Raw genomic sequence first — 24,065 nt, 5'->3', positions numbered from 1 at the left:
CCTTTCTTTTTTTTTTTTTTTAAAAAAAAAGACTTTATTTATTCATGAAAGACACAGAGAGAGAGGCAGAGGGAGAAGCAGGCTCCATGCAGGAAGCCTGATGTGGGACTCGATACAGGGACTCCAGGACCATGCCCCGGGCCAAAAGCAGATGCTCAACCGCTGAGCCACCCAGGCATCCCATATTTTGTGTACCTTATAGCAAATGGTCTCCATTTACATAAATTCTGAAGATGAACAATTTATCTCATTTAAAATACTCAAGTTGGAGTCTATCTGTCCTGACATCAGAATAAAAGGCTGAGAATAAAAGAAATGTTTAATTCAAATGCTGCTGAGACAAGATTATTTACATTATAGTATTGTAGTAATATTGATAATAACTACCATTCATGTCAGGCACCATTCTAAGTTCCTTACATGTATGAAGTCAATTTTTTATTCCAACTGTATAAAACTAGCAACTAAGAAAAATCTGCTAATAGTGAATAGACTCCATCACTGTATAATCTTAATTCTTTACATCTGGCAGAGACCTGTTTAATACATGGATGCAGGGCCCTAAAGTCTTTGGAAAGACAAGCTGTAAGAGAATGCAGCCACAGGTCTATCAGGTAACAGGAACATTCTTCCTTATCAGGATAAAGTGTTTATCAGTTTTCTAGCAAAGTCATTTTGAATGGAAAGAGACAGGAAAGAGCATGATTAGATGACGGAAAATGGAAGTAAGAAAGGGAGAGGCTGACCATAATCTTGTAATTGCAACATTATGACAGGTAAGGTACGAGCTGTCCAGTGAAGTATAAGGATATTTAATATAGACCAAAGAATTTAAAATCCTAGGGAACCTGAATAACCAGCCACAGAGGAGGCTTTTTGTTGTGGCTCATACCACAAAAGGTCACCAAAAAATTAAGAAATAGTAAAGAGAACAATAGATCTTTTCTTGGTAGACAGCCTGTGCTGCTTCTTGTTCATCCAAAAAAAAAAAAAAAAAAGGCGAGGGTGGTGCGATGATGGGTGGTGGTGGTGAAAAGGGGCATGCAATCTCAAGGCTTTATTTTGAAATTTGGTTCCAGGTGCCTCTCCACAGCATACATCACACCTTTCTTCACACTGAAGGGAAAAATCCTTAAGAGTTCACCACATTTGGGTGTTGTTAATTTTAGCATAAGCTTGTGTTCTTCTATAAGAAGTATCTCTCTGGATTCACACCACAGAAATGTCAATGAATGTTATTTCCATTGTGATTTCCACTGATCATTTAAAAGTCACCTACAAATCGAAATATGACATGATGCATTCATAGTTTAGGATTCTTTTTCATCAGTCCCACGTTCTTGTAGTTATTTTCAAATGTTACAGGTGATTACAGGATTTAAAGTATTTCATGAAAACTACATTCTTGCTGGGGATCATAAAACTCCATTTCTGATAGTCTTTTAAAAAGTCTGTTTTTAACTTTTGTCTTCAAGAGTTACTTTCTTCTTGCTGTTCTGAGCAGTGACCTTTTTCCTGTGACAAGAAAATTAAAGAAAGTTGAATCCAAAATTCTAGATATATGACCTTTCTAAAACTCTGCCAGATTAATGCACATTTTCCTGAAACCTACCATATAACCAAGTATATGAGGCACTATGAACATAGGGATGCATTCGACCTGGTCTCTGCCCTTTAGGAAATCAGAATTACTTGAGTGAGACAGAAACATACCAGTAAAGGACACTACAACGTAATATCAACGATGGAGACCGACTCTGACATTACTAATAATAGCAAAGTTAGCACATTGATTAAGTGCTAGATCCTGTAATCAGATAATCTTCCTAAGTTATGAACAAAGAAGATTCTATTATTACCCTCATTTTACAGATGAGGAAAATGAGGCAGAGTGGCTGAATAACTCGCTGATCATGATATGCTGATAATAAATGTTTTTTTTTTTTTAAGATTTTATTTATTTATTCATGAGAATACACAGAGAGGAGAGACAGAGAGAGAGAGAGGCAGAGACACAGGCAGAGGGAGAAGTAGGCTCCATGCAGGGAATCCTGGGTCTCCAGGATCACGCCCTGGGCTGTAGGCGGCGCTAAACCACTGAGCCACAGGGGCTGCCCTGATAATAAATGTTAGACACAAACCCTGACAGTCTGATTTTAGAGTCTGGTGAATGCCATCAATTAAGTTAACAGAGGAAAAGGAAAAATATTGGGAGAAAATAATCAATGTTTGCATTCTATAGGTTAGTAATGCAAAGTTCCTGGATGTGTACTAATTTATTTAATCCTCAACCAACCCTGAATAGCAGAATGGCTGTGATTTACATACTTCTTTCCATCATACAAAGGGGGATGTGACTTGTTCAAAGTCACACAGGAAAAAGTGGTATTAGAGCCAATTCTTCTGACTTCAAGTCTAATTTTTCCCACCACTCTACCAGGCTGAGTTTGTAATGCCTGAAATGAATGAAGTCCACTAGGCAACAGGGTTCAGGTTTATATGGAAAACTGGGCCTGGAGATACGGACTTCAGAGTTCTCAGCAAGTTGTGGGTAGAATCATTTAAAGGAACATATACAGTAAAAAGGCAAGCTGGAGTCAGATCAGGTGTTTACATTCTCTATTGAGAAGGATGGCTTTTAGATATGAAGACAATGGAGACAACCACAGCACCGTAAGCAGTGAGATGAAGGGACAAGATTTATACCAAGAGTCCCCATCGTCTCAGTGCAGCTTGAAGTATAAACACAAGTATAAATGCTACAGACTTGTAAAAACAACAAAGCATAATTCTTTAAAATATTAAAGTAACTTATTAAAATTCAACATAACCACCATTTTGATACTATAGTTTATTTCTTTTTGTTAAAACTTTCATCAGCTGCTGCTCAGTGCCTAGAGATTACATTTTTTTTTTTAAGATTTTATTTATTTATTCATGAGAGACACAGAGAGAGAGGCAGAGACATAGGCAGGAGAAGCAGGCTCCCTTTGGGAAGCCCAAAGCAGGACTCAATCCCAGGACCCTGGGATCATGACTTGAGCCAAAGGCAGACGCTCAACCACTGAGCCACCCAGGCATCCCGAGATTACATTTCTAGTTCTAGCTTTCTTTAAAAATAATTTTTTTAACGATTTATTTATTTATTTGAGAGAGAGAGAGAGAAGGGGGGGGGGGGAACGGGGAACTAAACACGGACAGGGAAAGGGAGAAGCAGGCTCCCTGTAGAGTAGGACCCTGGGATCATGACCTATGCAGAAGGCAGATACTTAACCAACTGAGCCACCCAGGCACCCCTAATTCTAGCTTTAAGGTCATCCAAAGAATAAGGTTCTGATGCATACACAACAGTTCTGATACAACCCATTAGAAGAAAAAGTGTAGTGAGAAAGATCAGGTGACGAAGGTAGTCAAATAGGGTGATCATCTCTCCGATCCACTGGCTTAAGTGCCAGCCAGGAACTGTTACCACAAAAAATTAAAATAAAAAAATGTATTAAGAACAAACAAAAATGAGTATGTACAGGCGCAATTAAAATGATTTAAGCTTTCAAATGATACTTTTGTAAGTTTGTAGCATTTATTCTTTCCAAGCTATTACAACTTAAACTTTGGGACACCGTGTACATGTTGTATACTTGAACTAAACATTACTTCTCAGTCGATACAAAATGTCAAGTAAGACCCTTGTTCCAACTTAGAAGGAAAGCTCATGCCAGTTTTCATGTCTTTGTTCACCTTGTCCCTTCCATATGCCTAAATTTTACCTGTCCTTAAAGATAGTTCTACCTCCTTGAAGCTTTTTGTAACTATACCAATTCATACTATTTTGTCTCTACACTTCTATTTTTTTTTTTTTTTTTTAAAGATTTCATTTATCCATTCTTCAGAGATACACAGAGAGAAAGAGAGGTAGAGACACAGGCAGAGGGAGAAGCAGGCTCCATGCACCGGGAGCCCGACGTGGGATTCTTCAGAGATACACAGAGAGAAAGAGAGGCAGAGACACAGGCAGAGGGAGAAGCAGGCTCCATGCACCGGGAGCCTGACGTGGGATTCGATCCCGGGTCTCCAGGATCGCGCCCTGGGCCAAAGGCAGGCGCTAAACCGCTGCGCCACCCAGGGATCCCTCTACACTTCTATTTTATTTAAAAATTATTCTCTAATGTTTTTTCATGTGTACTAATCTCCTTTCCACAACTCTAGGATAGGGGTCTCATTTTAGATTCATTCACATACCAAGCACCTGGCAGGTGAAAAGGTACTTGGTAAATGCCTACATTTTATACATATTATATGTGAACTAGTACCATATGGTAGAATTTGAAAAGTGTCATTTTCCTTAAATAGTCTAACAAGTAGTACTGGTTAGCATAGTTTTAATTACCCCTATCAAAAGGTAGTCCTATGTGTATGCTAAAAAATCAATGCTGTAACATCCTCATAAAACTCAGCTGAACTACTACAAATTTACTCAAGTCATTCCTGTTAGAGGTATTACAATGTGCTTCAGCATAAGTCTAAGATTGCACTGAAATCCTGCTTTGTGGAAGGGAGCTTCAGGGAAGATTCCATCAATGGGAGTCAACAACCCTCACTGCTACAGCAGTATGTCTTGATGTAGGCTATGTAGAAGTGGTGGGCAGTGCAACTCAAAGTGAACTGAAATCATTCTTTCAAAGATGGAAAAACCCAGATCAATAATATACAGATACAGAAAAATTCCCAGATTGAATCATCCAAGTTCCCAAATCACAGGCAACCTGAAATATATTACTTTTATTACATTCTATAACAGACTGAACCTATCAATTCTACCTCAAAAGAGCTTATCCTAAGTAGAAACAATGCCTACTATAAGACAGAGTTGAACAGTCACTTTTCTCATCATATACTTACCGTTTATTCTTAGCTTTTTCTAAGAAATATTTTGGAGTTGTACTAATGCTCTCCCTTTCCAATGGCTTCTTAATCATCTTTTTCTTTTGTTTGCTGAAAGTTATAGAGAAAAGAATGAAATTCAGTAGAACTTAAAGAGTAGAACTAAATAAAACCAGTTTTGATTCTTGATCACAAAATTCACTTTTTTTTTTTTAACAAAATTCACTTTTTAATTCACTTACGGTTTGTGGTGACACTATATCCACTTTATTTTACAGATTTTATTTATTTATTCATGAGAAACACAGAGAGAGAGCAGAGACACCGGCAGAGGGAGAAGCAGGCTCTCTACAGGGAGCCCGATGCGGGACTCAATCCCTGGACCCCGGGATCATGCCCTGAGCCAAAGGAAGAGACGCTCAACCACTGAGCTACCCAGGCGTCCCACTATATCCACTTTAAAATGCTAAATCACCTACCTAATAGCATTTAGAAAGATAACTCAAAAGGATAAATTTAATCAATTTTGAAAAAGGCACTGATGCTGATTAAAATAGGTCCTGTGTCACATTTACATCCTCTGCCAATAAGCATTAAAATTTGATTTGGAGCAATTAACTGTTTTATCAGTTTTATGAACTAAAATCAATGCTAAGAATATTTTACTTACATTTAATAACTTAAAAAATCTGAATACTTAACATTGGAAGAATGAAAAAACTGACAAGGAAAGAACACATTCATAGATATTTAAAAAGGAAAATTTTAGGATTTCTAAAAGTAGTAGTATTGCAACTGTAATTATAAGATTGTGAAAGCAAGAATGCATATTGTGGGGGACAGGGAGAGGGAAGGAGAGAAGGAGGGAGGGAGGAAAGGGAAATGGGGGGGAGAGGGGGAGAGGGAAAGAGACAGACAGAGAGACAGACAAAGAGAGGAGATCTAGGTAAATTCAAGATTGTACCTTAGTAGTTTTTGGAAACCTTTTATGTATTCTGGCACAGGACATCCAGCCTGCTGTATAACATTGGCAACGCTGAAAAGGAACCCATAAACTTAAATTTGCATTTGATCAAATGGATGTTTATGTACTTAAGCCCTCTGTACAGTTCAAGAGGAGTGAAAACTGCACACATATGAAAGTAATCCAGTATAGTTTTCTGATATAAATTATCACCAGATATAAGTACACTGGATTGCTGAGAGACCTGTTTGGTGGACTAAAATCGATGCACTGATGAGTAATTTTAGCTAGCAGCTATTTCTCCTCAACATTGGTCAAGCCCTAAAAAGCTACTAACCATAACGTACTGACTGGAATTTATGAGATAATACTGCTTACTATGCACTTGGCATTGTCTTAGGCTTTTCACGTGGTTTTTTCAATGCACACAACCACCCTTTACCAATGAGATACTATCATTACCCCCTTGCCCGGATGGAAAACTGAGAGGCACAGTTATGTTGACATGGAGGTCACCAGATTCACATGCCTGGAGTTACCGAGATGTAGATGAATCTAGGCTATTGAAATAGATTCCCCTATACATGAACATGTAAGAGTCTGCTCAAAGTGTATCCGAGGCTGCAAATCAGATACCAAACTGATAAACAGATCAAAATACAAGCTGCCTTTGGCCATAACTTAATTTCATTCATTAGAAATGTTAAGTGCTATCAATTATCATCAGTCTAAAATTACCATAGGCAGCCAAAATAAAGAAAACTCAGCTTTCCTATGATGATGGGCTAAGTTAAGATGCAAGATTCTACAAGTGTGTCATGTGTTACCCAGGCTTCAAAGAGCTACAACTGAATAATCCTGAAGTGTTACTGAAATAGTTTTTCCTAGACTAAATATAAAATTCCATCTGCCTCTAAGAGTAAAGGGAAGGATGCACCATGGTAAGAAATAATTCTGACTGGGCTGACATGACTTGGGGGTTTGCTTTATTCACTAATCCAAAAGCTTCACTAATACATTGTGAGTAATATCAACCGATGGCTATGGGGAGAATCCTGAGAGTCTGAAATTTAACAATGAACATTCCATTATGAATATTTCCAAATTCTAATAATAGAAGGGCAAAACAGGGCCCTTTGATAATTTTTCCTTTGGTCTTGGCTAAAATCTGGTTGAATAATGCCCTAACAGTAATTGGGCCCTGGCCATTTTGCAATTACCTGTTAATTGTGTGTGCACACAAGAATAATGAAGTGGTCTTACTATCTTAATACTAAGTTATTAAAAAAAAAACTAAGTTACTTTTCCTAACTTACCTTCTTAATAACGGTTTATCATCTTCAGTGAAAAATGTAACAGCTTTTCCTTTATGCCCTGCTCTTCCAGTTCGACCTAAAAACAAAACAAAACAAAAAAAAACACAAAAAAACCCCATTAAAAAAACCTTTCTGGGGAAAGGGAACTTCAAGATTCATATACAAGTCACTGTATAAATTAGCACTATAAAATGAGCATGTTTGAAGGGAAGAGTAGGCACAAAACAGAGGAGTCGTGCCCTGGGGTGGTGGGGACAGAAGGGTAGAAGCAGGAAAGAAAACTCACCTATCCTGTGGATATATTCCACTGAGCTGGTTGGAAAGTCATAGTTGATCACCAAGTTCACACCTTTAAAATCAATCCCTCTGGCTAGCAAGGCTGTACAAATAAGAACCCAGATTTTTCCAGCTCGGAAGCTGTGGACTGTGTTATCTCTCTGGTTAATAAAACACATGTTAAATGTTTTAGTACTACTCTAGGAACAGAAAACAAGTACTTCATAAATTTTATGCCAATATTTTAAAGTTTAGTAGTTCTATGCAACTGATAAATTATTGAATACTACATCTGAAACCAATGATGTATTTTATGTTGGCTAACTGAACTTAAGTAAATTTAAAAAATAATAAAGTTTAGTAGTTTATTATTTTGAAAGTATACACTTGACTTTACCTGTTGCTGTGTTCTGTCTGCATGAATAACATCTACATTAATACCTTCATATATGAGCTCATGAAAAAGTTCTTTAGCCCTTTCAATGGACTGAACAAAAACAAGAACAGGGGGATTGAAACCCTAAAAGAAAGAAGGTTAAAAAAAAAAAAAGGTAAAAATCAGCACACATGATCATGAATACAATTATAATACTTCATATGATTTTAGTTCATAAAAGAACCCAGTTCAATTAAATGTACTTTTTACTGCCAAATTTCTCAGATCAGTGGTCTAGATCTGCCTCCATCTTCTTCACCATCCATTCTCAACTTGAACTCTAATTTCCGTCTTGCTAATTCCAACACTCATATCTAATTAATCCCCTTTACCTTTCTACAATGATAGATGCCCACTCCTTAGAACAATCATCTCTTGACTTCTGTGCCTCAGAGATTTTTAAATTCTGCTAAAATGTAGTAACTGTTTTTTTAAATTATGGGTATTCCTCCAAAGCTTAGTCTTTGGTTCTCAGTTCTCTCAATATAGTCATTATCTTTTTTTTTTTTTTTTTAAGATTTTATTTATTCATGAGAGACAGAGAGAGAGAGAGAGAGAGGCAGAGACAAAGGCAGAGGGAAAAGCAGGCTCCCCACAGGGGAGCCTGATGTGGGACTTGATCCCCAAACTGGGATGACGCTCTAAGCCAAAGGCAGACTCTCAACCACTGAGCCACCCTGGCGTCCCTAGTCATTATTTTATTATGTTAAATATAATCTCAGTTATTACCTGCCCTAAGATGATTTTTACATTTCAAGCATCAAACCCCACCTATCTCTCAAACTAACTTTATTTTCAACTGCTCTATTAGGGCTTAACCTTTTTATTTTGTTTCGCAAACTCCCCTTTCAGAATTTAATGAAGCCATGAAGCTTTTTAATAGGCAACTACGCATTCACACAAAATCTAACATAAAACTTCAGAGTGTTCACAGACCTCCTAAAACTCATACATGGCTAGAAATCCGTGATGTATAATCTCTATGTGTGTATCCACATGAAAACCTTAAATTTCCTAGTGCCAAATGATACCTTTAAGAATATTAATGAAATGAAAAAAAAAAAAAAGACTATTAATGAAATGAATATATATGGCATCATGAGCCAAGCACTATTCCAAGTACTACAATGGAGAGAGATAATATTCTGAGAGAGATAATATTATTTCTATTTTACAGATGAGGAGGCTGCAAGGTTATTTTGCCTAAAGCTAATTCCAATCCAGGTAGTCTAGCTCCAAAGTTCAATCTCTTAACCACCTCTGTAGTCATTAGGTTGCAAACTTTCACCCTCCAACTACTCTTAATGTTCCACCACTGAGACTATCACCCTCATTTATTTCCTCCTCATTCTTTTTTTTTTTTTAAAGATTTTATTTATTTATTTATGAGACACAGAGAGAGAGAGAGAGAGAGAGAGAGAGAGAGAGGCAGAGACACAGGCAGAGGCACAAGCAGGCTCCATGCAGGGAGCCTGACGTGGGACTCGATCCCAAGTCTCCAGGATCAGGCCCTGGGCCGAAGGCAGCACTAAACCACTGAGCCACCCGGGCTGCCCTTCCTCCTCATTCCTAACCAGCCTAATTTAACAACCCACTGATTTGTCTTTACTTTCAGTCTCTTGCCATTACATTTTATATACTACTGTTTAAGTAGTTTTCTTTAAAATTCTTCAAAATGGGGCAGCCCCGGTGACTCAGCGGTTTAGCACTGCCTGCAGCCTGGGGTGTGATTGATCCTGGAGACCCAGGATTGAGTCCCAGGTTGGGCTCCCTGAATGGAGCCTGCTTCTCCCTCTGCCTCTCTCTCTCTCTGTCTCTCTCATGAATGAATAAATAAAATATTTAAAAAACAAATAATAAAATTCTTCAAAATGTCCAGTGCTTTCTCTTATTGTGACCCCAATTTTCCTGTCCAACCTGATCTTTAAGTCTCACCATAAACTCTTTGCCTTAGATAGATAACTCCTTTATGAGTCTCCAAACCCACTGTGTTCACCTCCACTGCTTAGACTTTACTCCAACTGCTCTTCCAACCATCAACTACCCTTGCCCTTTTATCTCACAGGTTCTTCCAAGGCCCAGATTAGTAGCATTTCCTCCATAAGGCTTTCCCCAATCAATTCAAGTCTCCCTGTTAGCCCCAATATGACTATATGGATGCTTAAGAAAACCACTCTATAGCCTTTTATGACACTTTACTGCAAACTATCTTACACAAGTCTATTTCTTTTATCCCCTAAAAAAGACTAAATTCAGAGCACCTGAGTGGCTCACTGGTTGAGCGTCTGCCTTTGGCTCAGGTCGTGATCCCAGGGTCCTGGGATCAAGTCCACATCAGGGTCCCCACAGGGAGGCTGCTTCTCCCTCTGCCTATGTCTCTGCCTCTCTCTCTGTGTCTCTCATGAATAAATAAATAAAATCTTTTAAAAAAGATAAATTCTAGGGACATGGCTTAGGATGTCTATTTGTTTTATTTTCCCCTGCCCTAAGTCCTTATAGTTAACTTTTTAATTATGGCTTCTACTCAATATTTACTGAAGGAATAAAAAACAGAAAGCTACATCCAGTGTCCCACTTATTCTACAATGCTCCTAGAGTTCTATAAGAAACCAGCAGAGGAATGTGGGGGAAATAAAGGGAGCACTACAGATGTAGATGTGAAAAAAGGAGGCTTTTAGGACATCAGGTAGGTCTTTTCTTAGCCCACCCTGAGCTGGGAACAGAAAACTTGTATTCTGAATGGTGAGCCTACCTGCCTGCGACAACAGTTGACTCAATGTGCTTAAGAAGTTACTACTGGATTACTAAATATGAGATAGGAATAGTGCTCAGTCTCCTATCAGTCATATAAGATTCTGATGAACTTTACCACAGTTCAAGAAGACAGTCCAAATATACCTTTTTAACAAGTTCTCTCATGGCCAGAAGTTTCCCAGTCTCAGACCCAACAAAGAGAAGCTCTTGTTCTACGGTCTCTACTGCAGAATTCCTGAAAAGAAAACATACTTTGCAGATTGCAAAAGCCAAATTTTGCTTTCCCCTCCAAATTCCAAATAAATGAAAAAATTTACACATAACCCTAACAGAATCAATTTTTCCACTGTCAACATAAGCATTTAACTATTTATACTTTAAGTTGAAGACAAAGTTATTTATTTTAAAGTTTAAAGATTTTATTCATGAGACACAGAGAGAGAGGCACAGACAGAGGCAGAGGGAGAAGCAGGCTTCATTCCATGCAGGGAACCTGACGCAGGACTCGATCCTGGGTCCCCAGGACCACACCCTGGGCTGAAGGCAGCGCTAAACCACTGAGCCACCCGGGTTGCTCTATTTTAAAGTTTTATTTTATTTAAGTAATCTCTACACCCAATGTGGGGCTCGAACTCATAGATCCTGAGATCAAGTCGCATACTCTTCCGACTGATCCAGCCAAATACCCCAAAGCTATTTTTATTATTTATTTATTTAAATTTCATTTATTTGACAGAGAGAGAGAGTATGCACATGTGTGAGCATGGGGGTGGGGGGAGCAAAGGGAAAGGGACAAGCAGATCTGTGTGGAGACTGACTTGGGGCTCAAATCCACAACACTGAGACTGTGACTCAAGCTGAAACCAAGAACCAGATGCCCCTCAAAGTTATTTTTACATATTTTATTATAATTATAAAAATGTTATCTAAAAATTCTGAAAAATATAGAAAACTGTAAATAGTAAAACAAAACTGCCCATAATTCTACCATTTTAGAATAAATTATGACATTTTATTGTAGTCTAATCATAAATTTTCACATATTTACTTACAAAAAATTTCTAAAAATAAAATTACTGGATAAAATGAGAACATTTTTAAGGTTATTATAGGTCTGAGCTTTTTTCTTAATGATTACCAAGTTTTTTATAGATAGCTGGGGGTTAAGGCTTTACAAACACTAATAAGATGCTGTAGTACATTACACTGCATCATAAATACTTTTTCCTTTCTGTTGTCTGCCTTTAAAATTAGATTTATGGTGTATTTGTTCTTTTTTTTAATATATAGAAGTTTTAAGTTTAAAGTAGGCAGAGTGTTCTTTATTGTTCCATTTGGCTTCTTTTTTACTTAGTATGGTATTTTTTTTTTTTTTTAAAGATTTTATTTATTTATCCATGAAAGACACAGAGAGAGAGAGAGAGAGAGGCAGAGACACAGGCAGAGGGAGAAACAGGTTCCATGCAGGGAGCCCAAAGCAGAACTCAAACCCGGGACCCCAGGATCACGCCCTGAGCCAAAGGCAGGTGCCAAACTGCTGAGCCACCCAGGGATCCCTTTAGTATGGTTTTCTAAGCACTTTTTCAAATAGCTTATCATATATTTATCATACTTATACATATCATACTTATCATATACATATACTTATCATATACTTATCATTTCGTGGGTTGCATAGTATTCTATTCCATGGCTATAATTTCTTAAAACATTTTCCTACTAGTGCATTCATTTAGTATAAAATGCTCCCCCAAATACTTTTTAAAAGGAATTATAAATCAAGTGGCTCAGTAACATTAGCTTCTTCCTCTATGGTCCTACTTAAGCCATCAAAGAAACTAAATCCTCTGGGTGGCTATAGAGCTCATGTCATACTTTGCAGATGGATGGGAAAAGAAATCAACTGAAAATATGATGACAGAAATACTAATATGACAATTTCCCTTTGGATTATTCTATTATTATTATTATTATTATTTTAAGATTTATTTATTTATTAATGAAAGACACACAGACCGAGAGAGAGAGGCAGAGACACAGGCAGAGGGAGAAGCAGGCTCTTTGCAGGAAGCCCGATGCGGGGGGGGGGCAGCCCCAGTGGTGCAGCGGTTTAGCGCCGCCTGCAGCCCAGGGCCTGATCCTGGAGACCCTGGATCGAGTCCCACGTCAGGCTCTCTGTATGATGCCTGCTTCTCCCTCTGCCTGTGTCTCTGCCTCTCTCTCTGTCTCTATGAATAAATAAATAAAATCTTTTTTTTTTTTTAATTTTTATTTATTTATTTATGATAGTCGCACAGAGAGAGAGAGGCAGAAACCCAGGCAGAGGGAGAAGCAGGCTCCATGCACCGGGAGCCCGATGTGGGACTCGATCCCGGGTCTCCAGGATCGCGCCCTGGGCGAAAGGCAGGCACTAAACCGCTGCGCCACCCAGGGATCCCAATAAATAAAATCTTTAAAAAAAAAAAAGGAAGCCCAATGCGGGACTCGATCCTGGATCCCGGGATCACGACCTGAGCCAAAGGCAGGCGCCCAACTGCTGAGCCACCCAGGCATCCCTCCCTTTAGATTATTCTAAAACAGAAAATCCTTGGGGCACCTGGGAGACTTAGTTTAGTGTCCAACTCTCAATTTTGGCTCAAGTCATGATCTTAGGGTTGTAAGATCAATGCCCATGTCAGGCACTGTGGTGGGTGTGGAGCCTGCTTATGACTCTCTCTCCCTCTCTCTCGCCCCTCCCCATCACCTTTCTCTCTCTCTCTCTCTAAAAAAATAAAATAAAATAAAATAGAAAATCCTTGGGACTCCTGGGTTGCTCAGCGGTTGAGCATCTGCCTTCAGCTCGGGGCATGATCCCAGAGTCCCAGGATCATGTCCTGCATTGGGCTCCCTGCATGGAGCCTGCTTCTCTCTCTCCCTAGTCTCTGCCTCTCTCTGTGTCTCTCATGAATAAATAAATAAAATCTTAAAAGAGAAAAAAAAAAGAAAATCCTTAATCAATCTTGGCTTTAAAGAATACGTATCATTCAGTAAAACTTTCCCTGTGATTAATCTAAAGCCAAACAACCTACCTCCAAAGACTTGTATTTAAAAAAAATCAGTGGGATAAAGAGAAGACCAATTACCTTGCTCCAATGGATACAGTAATGACATTGTCCAGGTTGAGTTTACACCACTGCTCAACATCATATGCAAAAGTTGCACTGAACATAGCTCTTCTGACCTTATGGGATGTGCAGGCCAGGAAAATGGAAGCCAGCTGGTCTCTGAACCCAGTTTTGCCATCTTCAAACAGTTTGTCTGATTCATCTACTACCAGCCACTCAACACTAAGAAATAACAAAACAATTTGTGGGTATTGAACTGAAAGATCCAAGACACTTCATTAAACTGTGTGGACACATGAAGAAGTCAAACCATTATGCTACTTCTCAGATCCACACAGACTAGAAAAAGGTAAATGAGAAATCAGCCAGAAAAAGGTAAAAACAAGACAAACATAATGTTCTATTCCTTCAGCCTCAAAGAGATGAGTTTCCATTAGTAATAGAGCTTCACATCAACCTTAAAAACTCCATCACCATTGCTGAAAGAAGTGAAAACATCTAGCAAAGTTCCATACTAATTGCTTATCAGAATTTGTAACTTTCTTCCAGACCAGATGGTTACTTTCCGATGAGTTTAATGAAAATCATTATTCTCAGCACCAACACTCACTGAAAGTTGGCAGAGAGCTATAATACAAGTAGTCAAGAACAAAATAGAATCAACTAAATGAAAACACACATAAAAGAGATTAAAGTATTATCTGTACCTTGTTAAATCTATTCCTGGAGGATCCTGCTTTAATAAATAGATTAGTCGATTTGGAGTAGTCACAAGAATATCTATAGGAAAAACAAATGGTACAAATTGCAAAAGCAAAATTCATCTCTCTTAAACTAAGGAATTAAACCTCCTGAATTTCAGTGAAAACCTGAAGGCGGGGAGGAGGGGGAGGTTATATTTGCTATCCTAGTATACCAACCCCACAAAAATTCTTTCTTATTAGTAAGCTAATATATATTTTTTAATCCACCATAGCACAAACTACTATATGCTTACTCTTCATTTATTATGTTTGCTCTGCCTTCTCAACTTCTAAGAGGCAAGAACACTATAATCCGAAAGTGCTATTTTCAAATATTTCGTTTTGTTTTTCAGGAAAACCCTTTCTTTAAGTGAAATTTTACTCAGAAGCTCAAGATGAAAGACAGGTAAAAGCTGATTTTTTGACTGATATAAATAAGGCTAGCAATGTAAGCCATTCTTATCTGCAGAGTATTTCCATCGCAGATTTAAAAGTTAATAGTATAAAGCAAGGTTTCTCAGCCTTAGCACTACTGCCATTTTGGTCCAGATAACATTTTATTGTAGGGGACGGTCTTGTGCATTAATAGGATGCTTAATGCATCCCTGGCCTCTACCTACCATAAGTTAGTAGCACCCCAGTTTTGACAACTTAAAATGTTTCCAGATATTGCCAAATGTCCCTGGAGTAGAAGGTGGGGGGCAGGGGAGGGGGCAAAACTGCCTATGGATGAGAATCACTGGTATATATTTATATAAGTATCGAGTGGGAGTGAACACATCTCTTTAGTTTCTCTAAAAACCAAACTAACAGCATATATGACTACACTTTTAAGAACTCTTAGGTGGCAGTTAAGGATATATGTAATTTGCAAATCCCTTACATGCTCTATAGCTTAAGCATGAATGCCTTACCAAACTTCTTTGATGATTTAGGTCCAAATTTCTTGGCTGCCACTGCCGCTTTGTGGATCATGTGTATCCTGAATCCTGTTCCCTCAGAGATTTTTACTAACTCTCTGTGAATCTAAAATGGAAAATGACAAAAATATTAGCTGCTAAGATACTTGGATATGATGTATAGTCTTGTTTACACTATTAAAATAAGCCCATTACCAACTCATGAACAACTGAAATTAAACTCATAATAATATGTGCATTAACCAGGAATCTCAGCACTTTGCTACCTGCTACATACTGTTTATGGAACACAGTGCTATTATAAACTATCTCATGCTTGGTATGTATTTTTTATTAAGTACATTGGAAGGGTGGAGTAGGTCAGTGTATAGTTTTTCTTTCTCAAAACTGAGATGAGGTTTCATTTTTCTAGGTGAGAAAAACACATTTTAGAGAAGGACTATATATTCTAGTAGCCTCAACTTAAAAGATCTCAGAGCATTTACCAAAGAAACATCATTAATATGTAAACCATTGTTTTAGAAAATTATAAGACTCAAAAAATTTGCCCACATGCACTAAGATAGAGCACAGGGTGCAGCACTGTACCGAATATTTGCACATGCCAAAAGACATGGGCCTTACTCTTTTTGAGACCTTTGTATTACTTTCAAATAAGAAATGACTGAAGCAAACACCAAATACATCCTTTTTAAAGCTACAAGTCACACCTGGTTCGCAAGTTCTCGTGTTGGTGATATAACCAGAGCTCTGAAGCCTTTATTTGTGGGTTGTTTTAGTTGCATCAAAATGGGAATACTAAAAGCCAAAGTCTTTCCAGATCCAGTAGGAGCAGAAGCCAGAAGTTCTCGACCCTAAAAACAAGGTATATTAACTATAAGGTAAGTACATAAACTTTTGAGATCCTGGTCAAGTAATATAACCAGCCATAGAAATAACATATAAAATAATCATAATGAATGCAATCATTCATATTCCCACTGCCTGTCTAACTTTTTCCATATTTGCCTTTCTAATATCATCTACCCCTGCCACCAGTGCCCCAGTGGAGTTTCTGAGCATTGCCACCAAACACCATTTGACCTGGGTAAAGAATATGGATAGCTAAAATCCAAAGATAATTCAACACTTCAGGTAATTCCAATATTCCAATTTTTCTTCCTCACCAAACTCTTTTATCAAAGGAAAATTATAAAACCAACTTTTCCCTCAAAATTTGCACTGCTCAATCCCTAGGGCTAGTTTTAATAAGTTAACACAATGGCTGAAGATAAGAAATAAAAAGTAGCAATAACCAAAGTGACAGTAATTTACAGGAGACAGTCTTCAAAAAGTCACTGATTTTTAGAGCTTTAAGCCGAAGTTGTAAGCAAATTTACTATAATGTGAGGAAGCAACATCATTCAAATATATTCTCACTTCATTTCCCAAAGAAAACAAAAATGACTAGTATGGATGAAAAAGTAACTCCTATCCTTTGGCTACCAGAACCAAACGTCATCTTGGTTACAAAGGGAGAAAAGTCAGCTCTCACTGGTGCGTGTGCACGCGCGCACACACACACACACACACACTCAGAAAAATTTAATTTCTCAAACTCTAAGTTAACCCATGACTCTATTGGCAGTAGATAAACAAACTGTGGTTATTTTCAAACAAGAGAATACTACTCATTGACAAACTCTACTGATAAATGCAACATGGATCTCAAAAGCAATATGCAGAGTGAAAAAAACCGGAAATTGAAAAATAAATAATAGATGATGATACCATTTATATGACATTCTAGAAGAGGCAAAACTCATACACGGCAAAAGAAATCAGAACAGCAGTTCCCTCTGGGCAGGGGTGAGGTGAGGACTGAATGGCACAACAGAACTTTCTGGGGTGACAGAAACGTTACACATCTCTGGTTGGGGGGATGGTTATATAGGGCATGCATTATTGAAATTCACTGAACTGTGAATGTGAACTTAAACTATGCATTTTATTGTATATAAAAATAACTGAGGGGAAAAAAAAGGTCAGGCTATGTACAATAATTCTATATTTCTGAAATAGTTCCTGGGAGTAATAAACTAAATCATGGATGAATAAACAGAACAGAGTCCCTATCCTTAGAGGGTTTATATTCTAGTAAAGTGTAAAAGGTAAACACAATATACAGTAGGGTAAAGTGTAAGATAAATGCTGCAAGAAAAAGAATGCACTAAATACCTTGGAGAACTGATGGTAGAGGAAAGAATGTTGGCAAAAGGAAAAGATCACATCTAATTGTGATATGGAGGCACAGGCATTTCAGATGGACCTTAAAAACAAAGGGAGGACTTCAACAGGGGAAGATAAGGTGGAAGGAAGACTTCAAAAACATGGAAGAGAATGAGCTAACACACAGAGGAAGGAATGTTAGAGGCATTCTAGACCTTCATACTCACATGCAGCATAACTGGAATGGCTTGCATTTGGATTGGTGTAGGAGTTTGGAAGCCTGCATCTAGAATGTTCTGAAGCAGTCGAGAATTGATTTTATATTCCTGGTCAAGTTGCTGAAATGTACCAATAGGGTCAGGAAGATCAGTTCCTTGGACATGAATTTTGTGTTTATTCCGGAAGAAGTTTATCTGAAAAGTGAAATTAAAGGGGTTACCATAGATATGGTCATATATATTACCAGATGTTATAAAACAGCAGTAACAGTTTCTAGGACAAGGGTTAGTAACACATGAAATTTTTTGGTTAAATTCCAAGCCCTAAAGGATACAGATATTCGATATACTTTATGCCCTTCTATAGACAGAAGACCTTCATAAGGTCTTCATAAAACTTATCTATCCACTTTCTTCATATTAATGTGTATCATGAGTAATGTGTTATTCATATTAATGTGCTACCAAGATAATCATAACTTGTAATTTATATAACCTTATAGAAGGAAGACATTGAATCCATCTAGTATTTTATTTATATGGTACTTAGCACACAAATGCCAATATTTTTTTATGATTTACTCTAAACTCTACTTATTAAAACTGAGGGCCAAAAGCAGAGTCAAGTAGTGTTGATTTGGTTTGTTTTCCCATTCTGTGATAGAGTGAGCGAAATTCTGGATTCAGTGTTGTTGAAGTGAGCTGAACAACACTACCTGCAATATAGCAGGTGTGCAGCAGACATGACAATGATTTATTTGTTGTTTCTTCTGTATTCTACTCCTCCTAATCCCAAGGTATAAAATAGGTTTCTTAAGAATTCTAACTCTTGGTGCACTTGGGTGGCTCAGTTGGTTAGTTAAGCATCCATCCGCCTTTGGTTCAGGTCATGATCTCGGGATCCTGGGACATACCCGCATTGGGTGGGCTCCCTGTGCAGCAAGGAGTGTGCTTCTCCCTCTCCCTCTGCCCCTCCACTCTGCTTGTGCTTGCTTTCTTTCTCACAAAAATAAATAAAGAAAAGAATTCTAATTCTCAAATCCCTGTTGGAGGAAATCTTTCTAAACCAGTGAGCTTAATAAAGAGGAGAAAGGGGGTAAATTTTATGTTTATCAAAGGGGATATGAAATTTTAAAAACTTCATTCCAAATACGTTATCAATCTTGAAATCTGGACAGGAAAAAAATTACATAGTATACAATACATGAGAATTGTAGGTATGTGTGTGTGTATACACACACACACACACACACACACACACAGACACACCTCTTGACCTGTTCAAGCTTCAAGATACTTTCAAGAATTTTAAATTTTAAAATTTCCAGCCATAGCACAAATAACTACTTTAAGTTTTCATTAAAGTAAAATCTAAACTAACATAATTAATCTTTTATCTTCAACAAAACTATATTCACTTTTTTTTTCTTTTTTATGTATATATGTTAGAGAGAGAGAGAGAGACAGAGAGAGAGAGAGAGAGGCAGAGACACAGGCAGAGGGAGAAGCAGGCTCCATGCAGGGAGCCCGACATGGAATTTGATTCTGGGACCCCAGGATCACGACCTGAGCTGAAGGCAGCACTAAACCGCTGAGCCACCTAGGCTGCCCTGTATTCACTTTTACCAACAGAATAACCCAAGGACTAGGAAAAATTTACTAGGTCAGAAAAGCAACTGGGGCTAAGACGTATTTCTAACCTTTTCTTTTCTGAGATTCTCCAACTTTCCTGAAGTTAGTTTATTTTCTCTTTTAATTTTTTTATCTTCAATCTTCGCTTCCACAGACGATGTCCACTGTATAGTAGAACCTTCTTCTTGAGAAATAATTTCTAAAATATATATTAAAAAATAAAAAGATTTTTAAATCTAACATTCTTGAGTGTAGCCAACAGGCCAGTTTCACACTAAATAAAAGTAAAGTACTAATACAATTAAAAAAAAGAAACTAATAGGAGGTATAAAAATTAGAAAAGGAGAGGCAAGTTCTCTGTTGGTAAAATCAGAACTCTGAAGCTTATTCTCTTCCTTTTATTAGTTCTTTTAGCTGGGTAATATGTAGATGAGTATATACTTGCAAACATTAAATTGAAAATACTTATCAATGAGAGATTTCGATGAGGCAGCCAGCTTTTCTAGATTCAACCAGTTAGAAAATAAATATGACTAAAGAACAGCTCTCACTTATAATAGCAATGAATATGCACAGTATTTAAGGACTAGTCACTAATACAAAGATAGGAATTCTCACTAATTAATAACTAAAATTAGTTAAATGAAAAGTCATGACAGGATTGTTTTGGAAACCAGACTAGCTAACTTTAAAGTTCATGTGGCAAATTAAATATGTAAGAATAACCTTAAAAACTCTAAAAAGAGCGATAAGCAAGACCACTTCTGGTATTTCTTTTCAATTTTCTTTCACTGACTTACAAACTGAGGTACCACTGACATACAACAAATTGCATTTATTTCAAGTATACAATTTGAGGAGTTCTGACATAGAATACATCTCTTAAATCATCACCACATTCAAGTTTATTTCCATCACGACACAAAATTTCCTTGTGACCCCTTGTAATGCACTGTTCCATCTCTAAGCAACCACCTATCTGCTTTCTGTCACTGAAGATCAATTTGCTTTCTCTGGAATTTTATGTAACTGGAATCATGTAGTATGTCCTAAATAAATTAGTCTGACTTCTTTCACTCAGAATAGTTATTTTGAGATTCATCCCGTAGGAACATATCAATAGTTAACTTTTTATTTATAGGTAGTATTCCACTGTATGGATATATAAATTGTTTATCCTTCACCTGAAGGACATTTGTGTCATTTCCAGTTTTTGGCTACTGAAAATAAAGCCGCTATGAACACCTGTGTAGAAGTCTTTGTGGTGACACAGGTTTTCCTTTCTTTTAGGTAAATTCTTTGAGTGGAATAGGTGGCTCATATGGTAGGCATATGTCTAACTTTTTTTTTAAAAAGTCAATTTCTACCCTAAAAGGCTACTGGAATTTTTTGTTTTGTTTTAAGATTTTATTTAATTATTTAAGAGAGACAGAGAGAGAGAGAGAGAGAGAGAGAGACGAGACACAGGCAGAGGGAGAAGCAGGCTCCATGCAGGGAGCCCGACGTGGAACTTAATCCCAGGATCCCAGGAACAAGACCTGAGCTGAAGGCAGACACTCAACCCCTGAGCCACCCAGGTGTCCCTGGCTGCTGGAATTTTAACTGAGTTTGTTTCACATTGATTCTGTAGATCACCCTAGGGAGAAAATATTTAGTTGACCAATCAAAACGTGGTATGCCACATCTCTCTGTACTATGCCACATACATGCTACATTATAGTACCTATCTGTGTGTTTTTGGTTGCCCCACAGTTGACTCCTTCTCCCAAGTTTGCAGCAGGTCTTTTTTTTTTTAAACTAATCTTGGTAGGCTTTATCAAACTTCCTTGCTGTCCGGGAAATAAAATGTGTAATACTGTAACAGGAAAAGTGTGGAGCAGTAGACAATATCCATAATATATGGATTTGTCAAGTCAATTATAGAACATCCCTACAATGTGTAATGGCGCACTCTACTGATTCAATGAACAAAGCAGTGGACTTCCTACTGATACAATGTTTCTGGTGGATAAGTCCAAAATACCTAAATTTAGAATAAACCTACTTGTTAGTTCTGAAATTCCATTTCTGAGAATTTATCAGATATACTCCCCATACACACAAAGATAAGCACGATGGTATTTATCGCAACATTAATTTCGCATGATAGCAAAAGTGAGAAAACAAACTAAATGTCCTTCACAAAGGAACTTGTTAAAATTGATTTTGGAATATACAGTGGGATATATTTTGTATTAAAATGAAAAAGGCGGGATCCCTGGGTGGCGCAGCGGTTTAGTGCCTGCCTTTGGCCCAGGGCGCAATCCTGGACACCCGGGATCGAATCCCACGTCGGGCTCCCGGTGCATGGAGCCTGCTTCTCCCTATGGCTATGTCTCTGCCTCTCTCTCTCTCTCTCTCTCTGTGTGACTATCATAAATAAATAAAAATAAAAATAAAAATAAAAATAAAAATAAAAATAAATGAAATGAAATGAAATATGAAATGAAAAAGGCAGTGTACTTCCTACTGATTCCAAATAGTCTCCAAGCTATATATACATAGTATTTTTTAATTAAAGTGGAGGAGGTGGGAAGGTACAGAATAGAATAATATATACAGTATCCTATTGTTCAGGTTTTCTAAGGGAGGTATAAATATAGTGAATAGATCAAATCTTTATAAAAATTCATAAGAAAATGATTAATAGCAGTTGCCCCTGGAGAAACAAGAGACTAGAAATAGTGGGAAGAAAATTTTCTTTTTACCACTGTAAAACTTTTAAAAACCAGGTGTAAATATTTACTTTACTGAGAAAGCTAAATGGCTAGGAAACTTAATAGAACAAAGAAAAAGATTCATATCCCTACAGTAAAGTACAGGAGAAAAACCCTGTAAAAAATAGGCAAAGAGAACAGACAATTTGCAAATGCTAAGATGTAAATGTCCACTGGAACATATGAAAACATGCTCAACCAGTTATCATGAGAATTTAAAAAAAAATTGGTTCATTCATTAGGTTGACAAAGAATTTAAGATCAATAGTATCTACCATTGACAAAGGTGTGGGAAGTAATTTCTAATTATCTGTTCAAAGAAAGAAATGTGCCTACCCTTTCAGCCAGTGATTCTACTTTTGGGATGTGAATTACAGAACAGGACCTGTACAAAAAGATATATATACAAGTACATATACAAATACAATATTTATAAATGGCAAATACCTGGAAACAACCTGAAAGCCATTAGCTAATGAATGACAGTATACCGTCAGATTTATAACCTTAAGCCTGTTATTATTTTTGTAACTGAAAAAAAAAGTAATAAAGAGAAAAAAAAAAAAAAGAACCAAGAACTAACCTGATATCATCTTCCTCTTTTTCTTGTTCTGCTCCCTCTTCCTTTCAGTTAGGCTCTCTTCCTTTTTCTCTTCATCTTGAAGCTCCTGATGAGTTCTTGATGCTCCGCACTCACCTGGGACAGATTTCTTGTTTCCAAAGAAGTCGAGTCCCTGCAGCACCTCTGAAGAATCAAAGTCATATTTTCTTTTTCCTACCTAAAATCCAAAAAATTTAAAATGCAATCTACTGACAGACTGACATTGCTTTCACCCAAGCAGTACTGGCATTAAGGACGTGGGTCTAATAATTCCCCATCTTTTTTTTTCCTTTTCACCAAGTATTTGTTGAGCTGACAGCTGTGGTTGGCAAATGGAATATAAGATGACAACTTTCCTGACCTTTGAATAGTAGTAATAATAATAATAGCAATTAACATCTATATGCCTATCAGCGTAACACCTATATGCTGTCAGGCAGATTTCTAAGCATGCTTATATATATTAAATTACTTCATCCTTCAACGCTAAGGCGTAAATAGAGATATTACAGATGAAAAAAAATTAAGGCATTAGGAGGTCAAATGACTTGCCTAAGGTCTCAAAAGGATTCTGTACTTTGAATAAACTAAAGAGCGGAGAAGGGGAAGAGTTTCTGTGCTAAGCTCACCGTGGTCTACAAAGAATGTTAAGAGTTCACTCCGAAGGCAGAACTTGACTAGGTCTGAGCACGAGCCCGACGCAAAAAGAGGGAACATGCTCCGCCACCAGGCCACAGGCTCCCACCCCGCCCTCCCACCAGCCAGATCATTCTCGGGTTCCTGCGCCTCTCAGTTACTCCGGCTTCTGTTTCCCTCCGCACAATACCTGGAATCGCGCGGCATCCGCGGAGAAACGTCTCACATCGAATTTGGCTCCCACGCCCAGCCGGCGAAAGAGATCGTGAGCATCCATTTTTACCCAGAGAGCCCCGCGGTCCCACGGCGCACGCTCAGAGGATCTCTTCTCCCGGAAGGTGTGGGGCCGGGCTGTGGGCGGAAGTGGTTCTAGGGGGCGGAGCCTGGCGGCGGTGGGGAGACTACCTCGTGTTAACTCGTATAGCCCGTCATTATTTATTTATTTGTTCTTTCAAAAAACATTTGTCAAGATCCTCTTAAGGCCAGCCAGCGTTCTAGACTTTTATGGGTACTTTGGCAAACAACACCTTTTTTTTTTTTTTTTAAAGATTTTATTTATCCACAGAGAGAGGGGAGAGAGGCAGAGGGAGAAGCAGGCTCCACGCAGGGACCCCGACGTG

The 24,065-nt window shown here is 37.8% G+C and overlaps 1 protein-coding gene across 2 annotated transcripts; it reads right to left on the bottom strand.

The window, feature by feature from the left end:
* Positions 1 to 312: 312 nt before the first annotated feature.
* On the bottom strand, positions 313 to 23,759 carry DDX52 (DExD-box helicase 52). Of its 2 annotated transcripts, none has more exons than XM_041726992.1 (15): positions 23,636 to 23,759; positions 22,792 to 22,987; positions 19,521 to 19,651; positions 17,830 to 18,015; positions 16,105 to 16,248; positions 15,389 to 15,500; positions 14,439 to 14,511; positions 13,750 to 13,953; positions 10,772 to 10,862; positions 7,835 to 7,957; positions 7,448 to 7,598; positions 7,162 to 7,237; positions 5,846 to 5,917; positions 4,900 to 4,992; positions 313 to 1,515 (listed from the first exon to the last, which is right to left on the bottom strand). In XM_041726992.1, the coding sequence occupies exons 1-15, from the start codon at positions 23,720 to 23,722 to the stop codon at positions 1,458 to 1,460; spliced, it is 1,797 nt and encodes a 598-aa protein (XP_041582926.1). In that variant the 5' UTR covers positions 23,723 to 23,759; the 3' UTR covers positions 313 to 1,457. The 2 variants fall into 2 exon arrangements, with proteins under 2 accessions (XP_041582926.1, XP_041582927.1); XM_041726993.1 differs by having other exon boundaries at positions 22,792 to 22,953; positions 23,636 to 23,742.
* Between the last annotated feature and the right edge of the window lie 306 nt (positions 23,760 to 24,065).

The sequence above is a fragment of the Vulpes lagopus genome, chromosome 12, assembly GCF_018345385.1.
Source record: "Vulpes lagopus strain Blue_001 chromosome 12, ASM1834538v1, whole genome shotgun sequence".
Lineage (NCBI taxonomy): Eukaryota > Metazoa > Chordata > Mammalia > Carnivora > Canidae > Vulpes > Vulpes lagopus.
The sequence above is the reverse complement of the archived record's forward strand: the minus strand, read 5'-3'. Positions and strand labels throughout refer to the sequence as shown.

Coding starts and splice junctions, on each gene's coding strand:
- DDX52 (XM_041726992.1), bottom strand. CDS start 23,722: ATGGATGCTCACGATCTCTTTCGCCGGCTGGGCGTGGGAGCCAAATTC. Junction 18,016..19,520: donor AGAATCTCAGAAAAGAAAAG/GTTAGAAATACG, acceptor TTCACTTTTCAG/ATAAACTTCTTCCGGAATAA. Junction 15,501..16,104: donor CACGAGAACTTGCGAACCAG/GTGTGACTTGTA, acceptor TTTCCATTTTAG/ATTCACAGAGAGTTAGTAAA.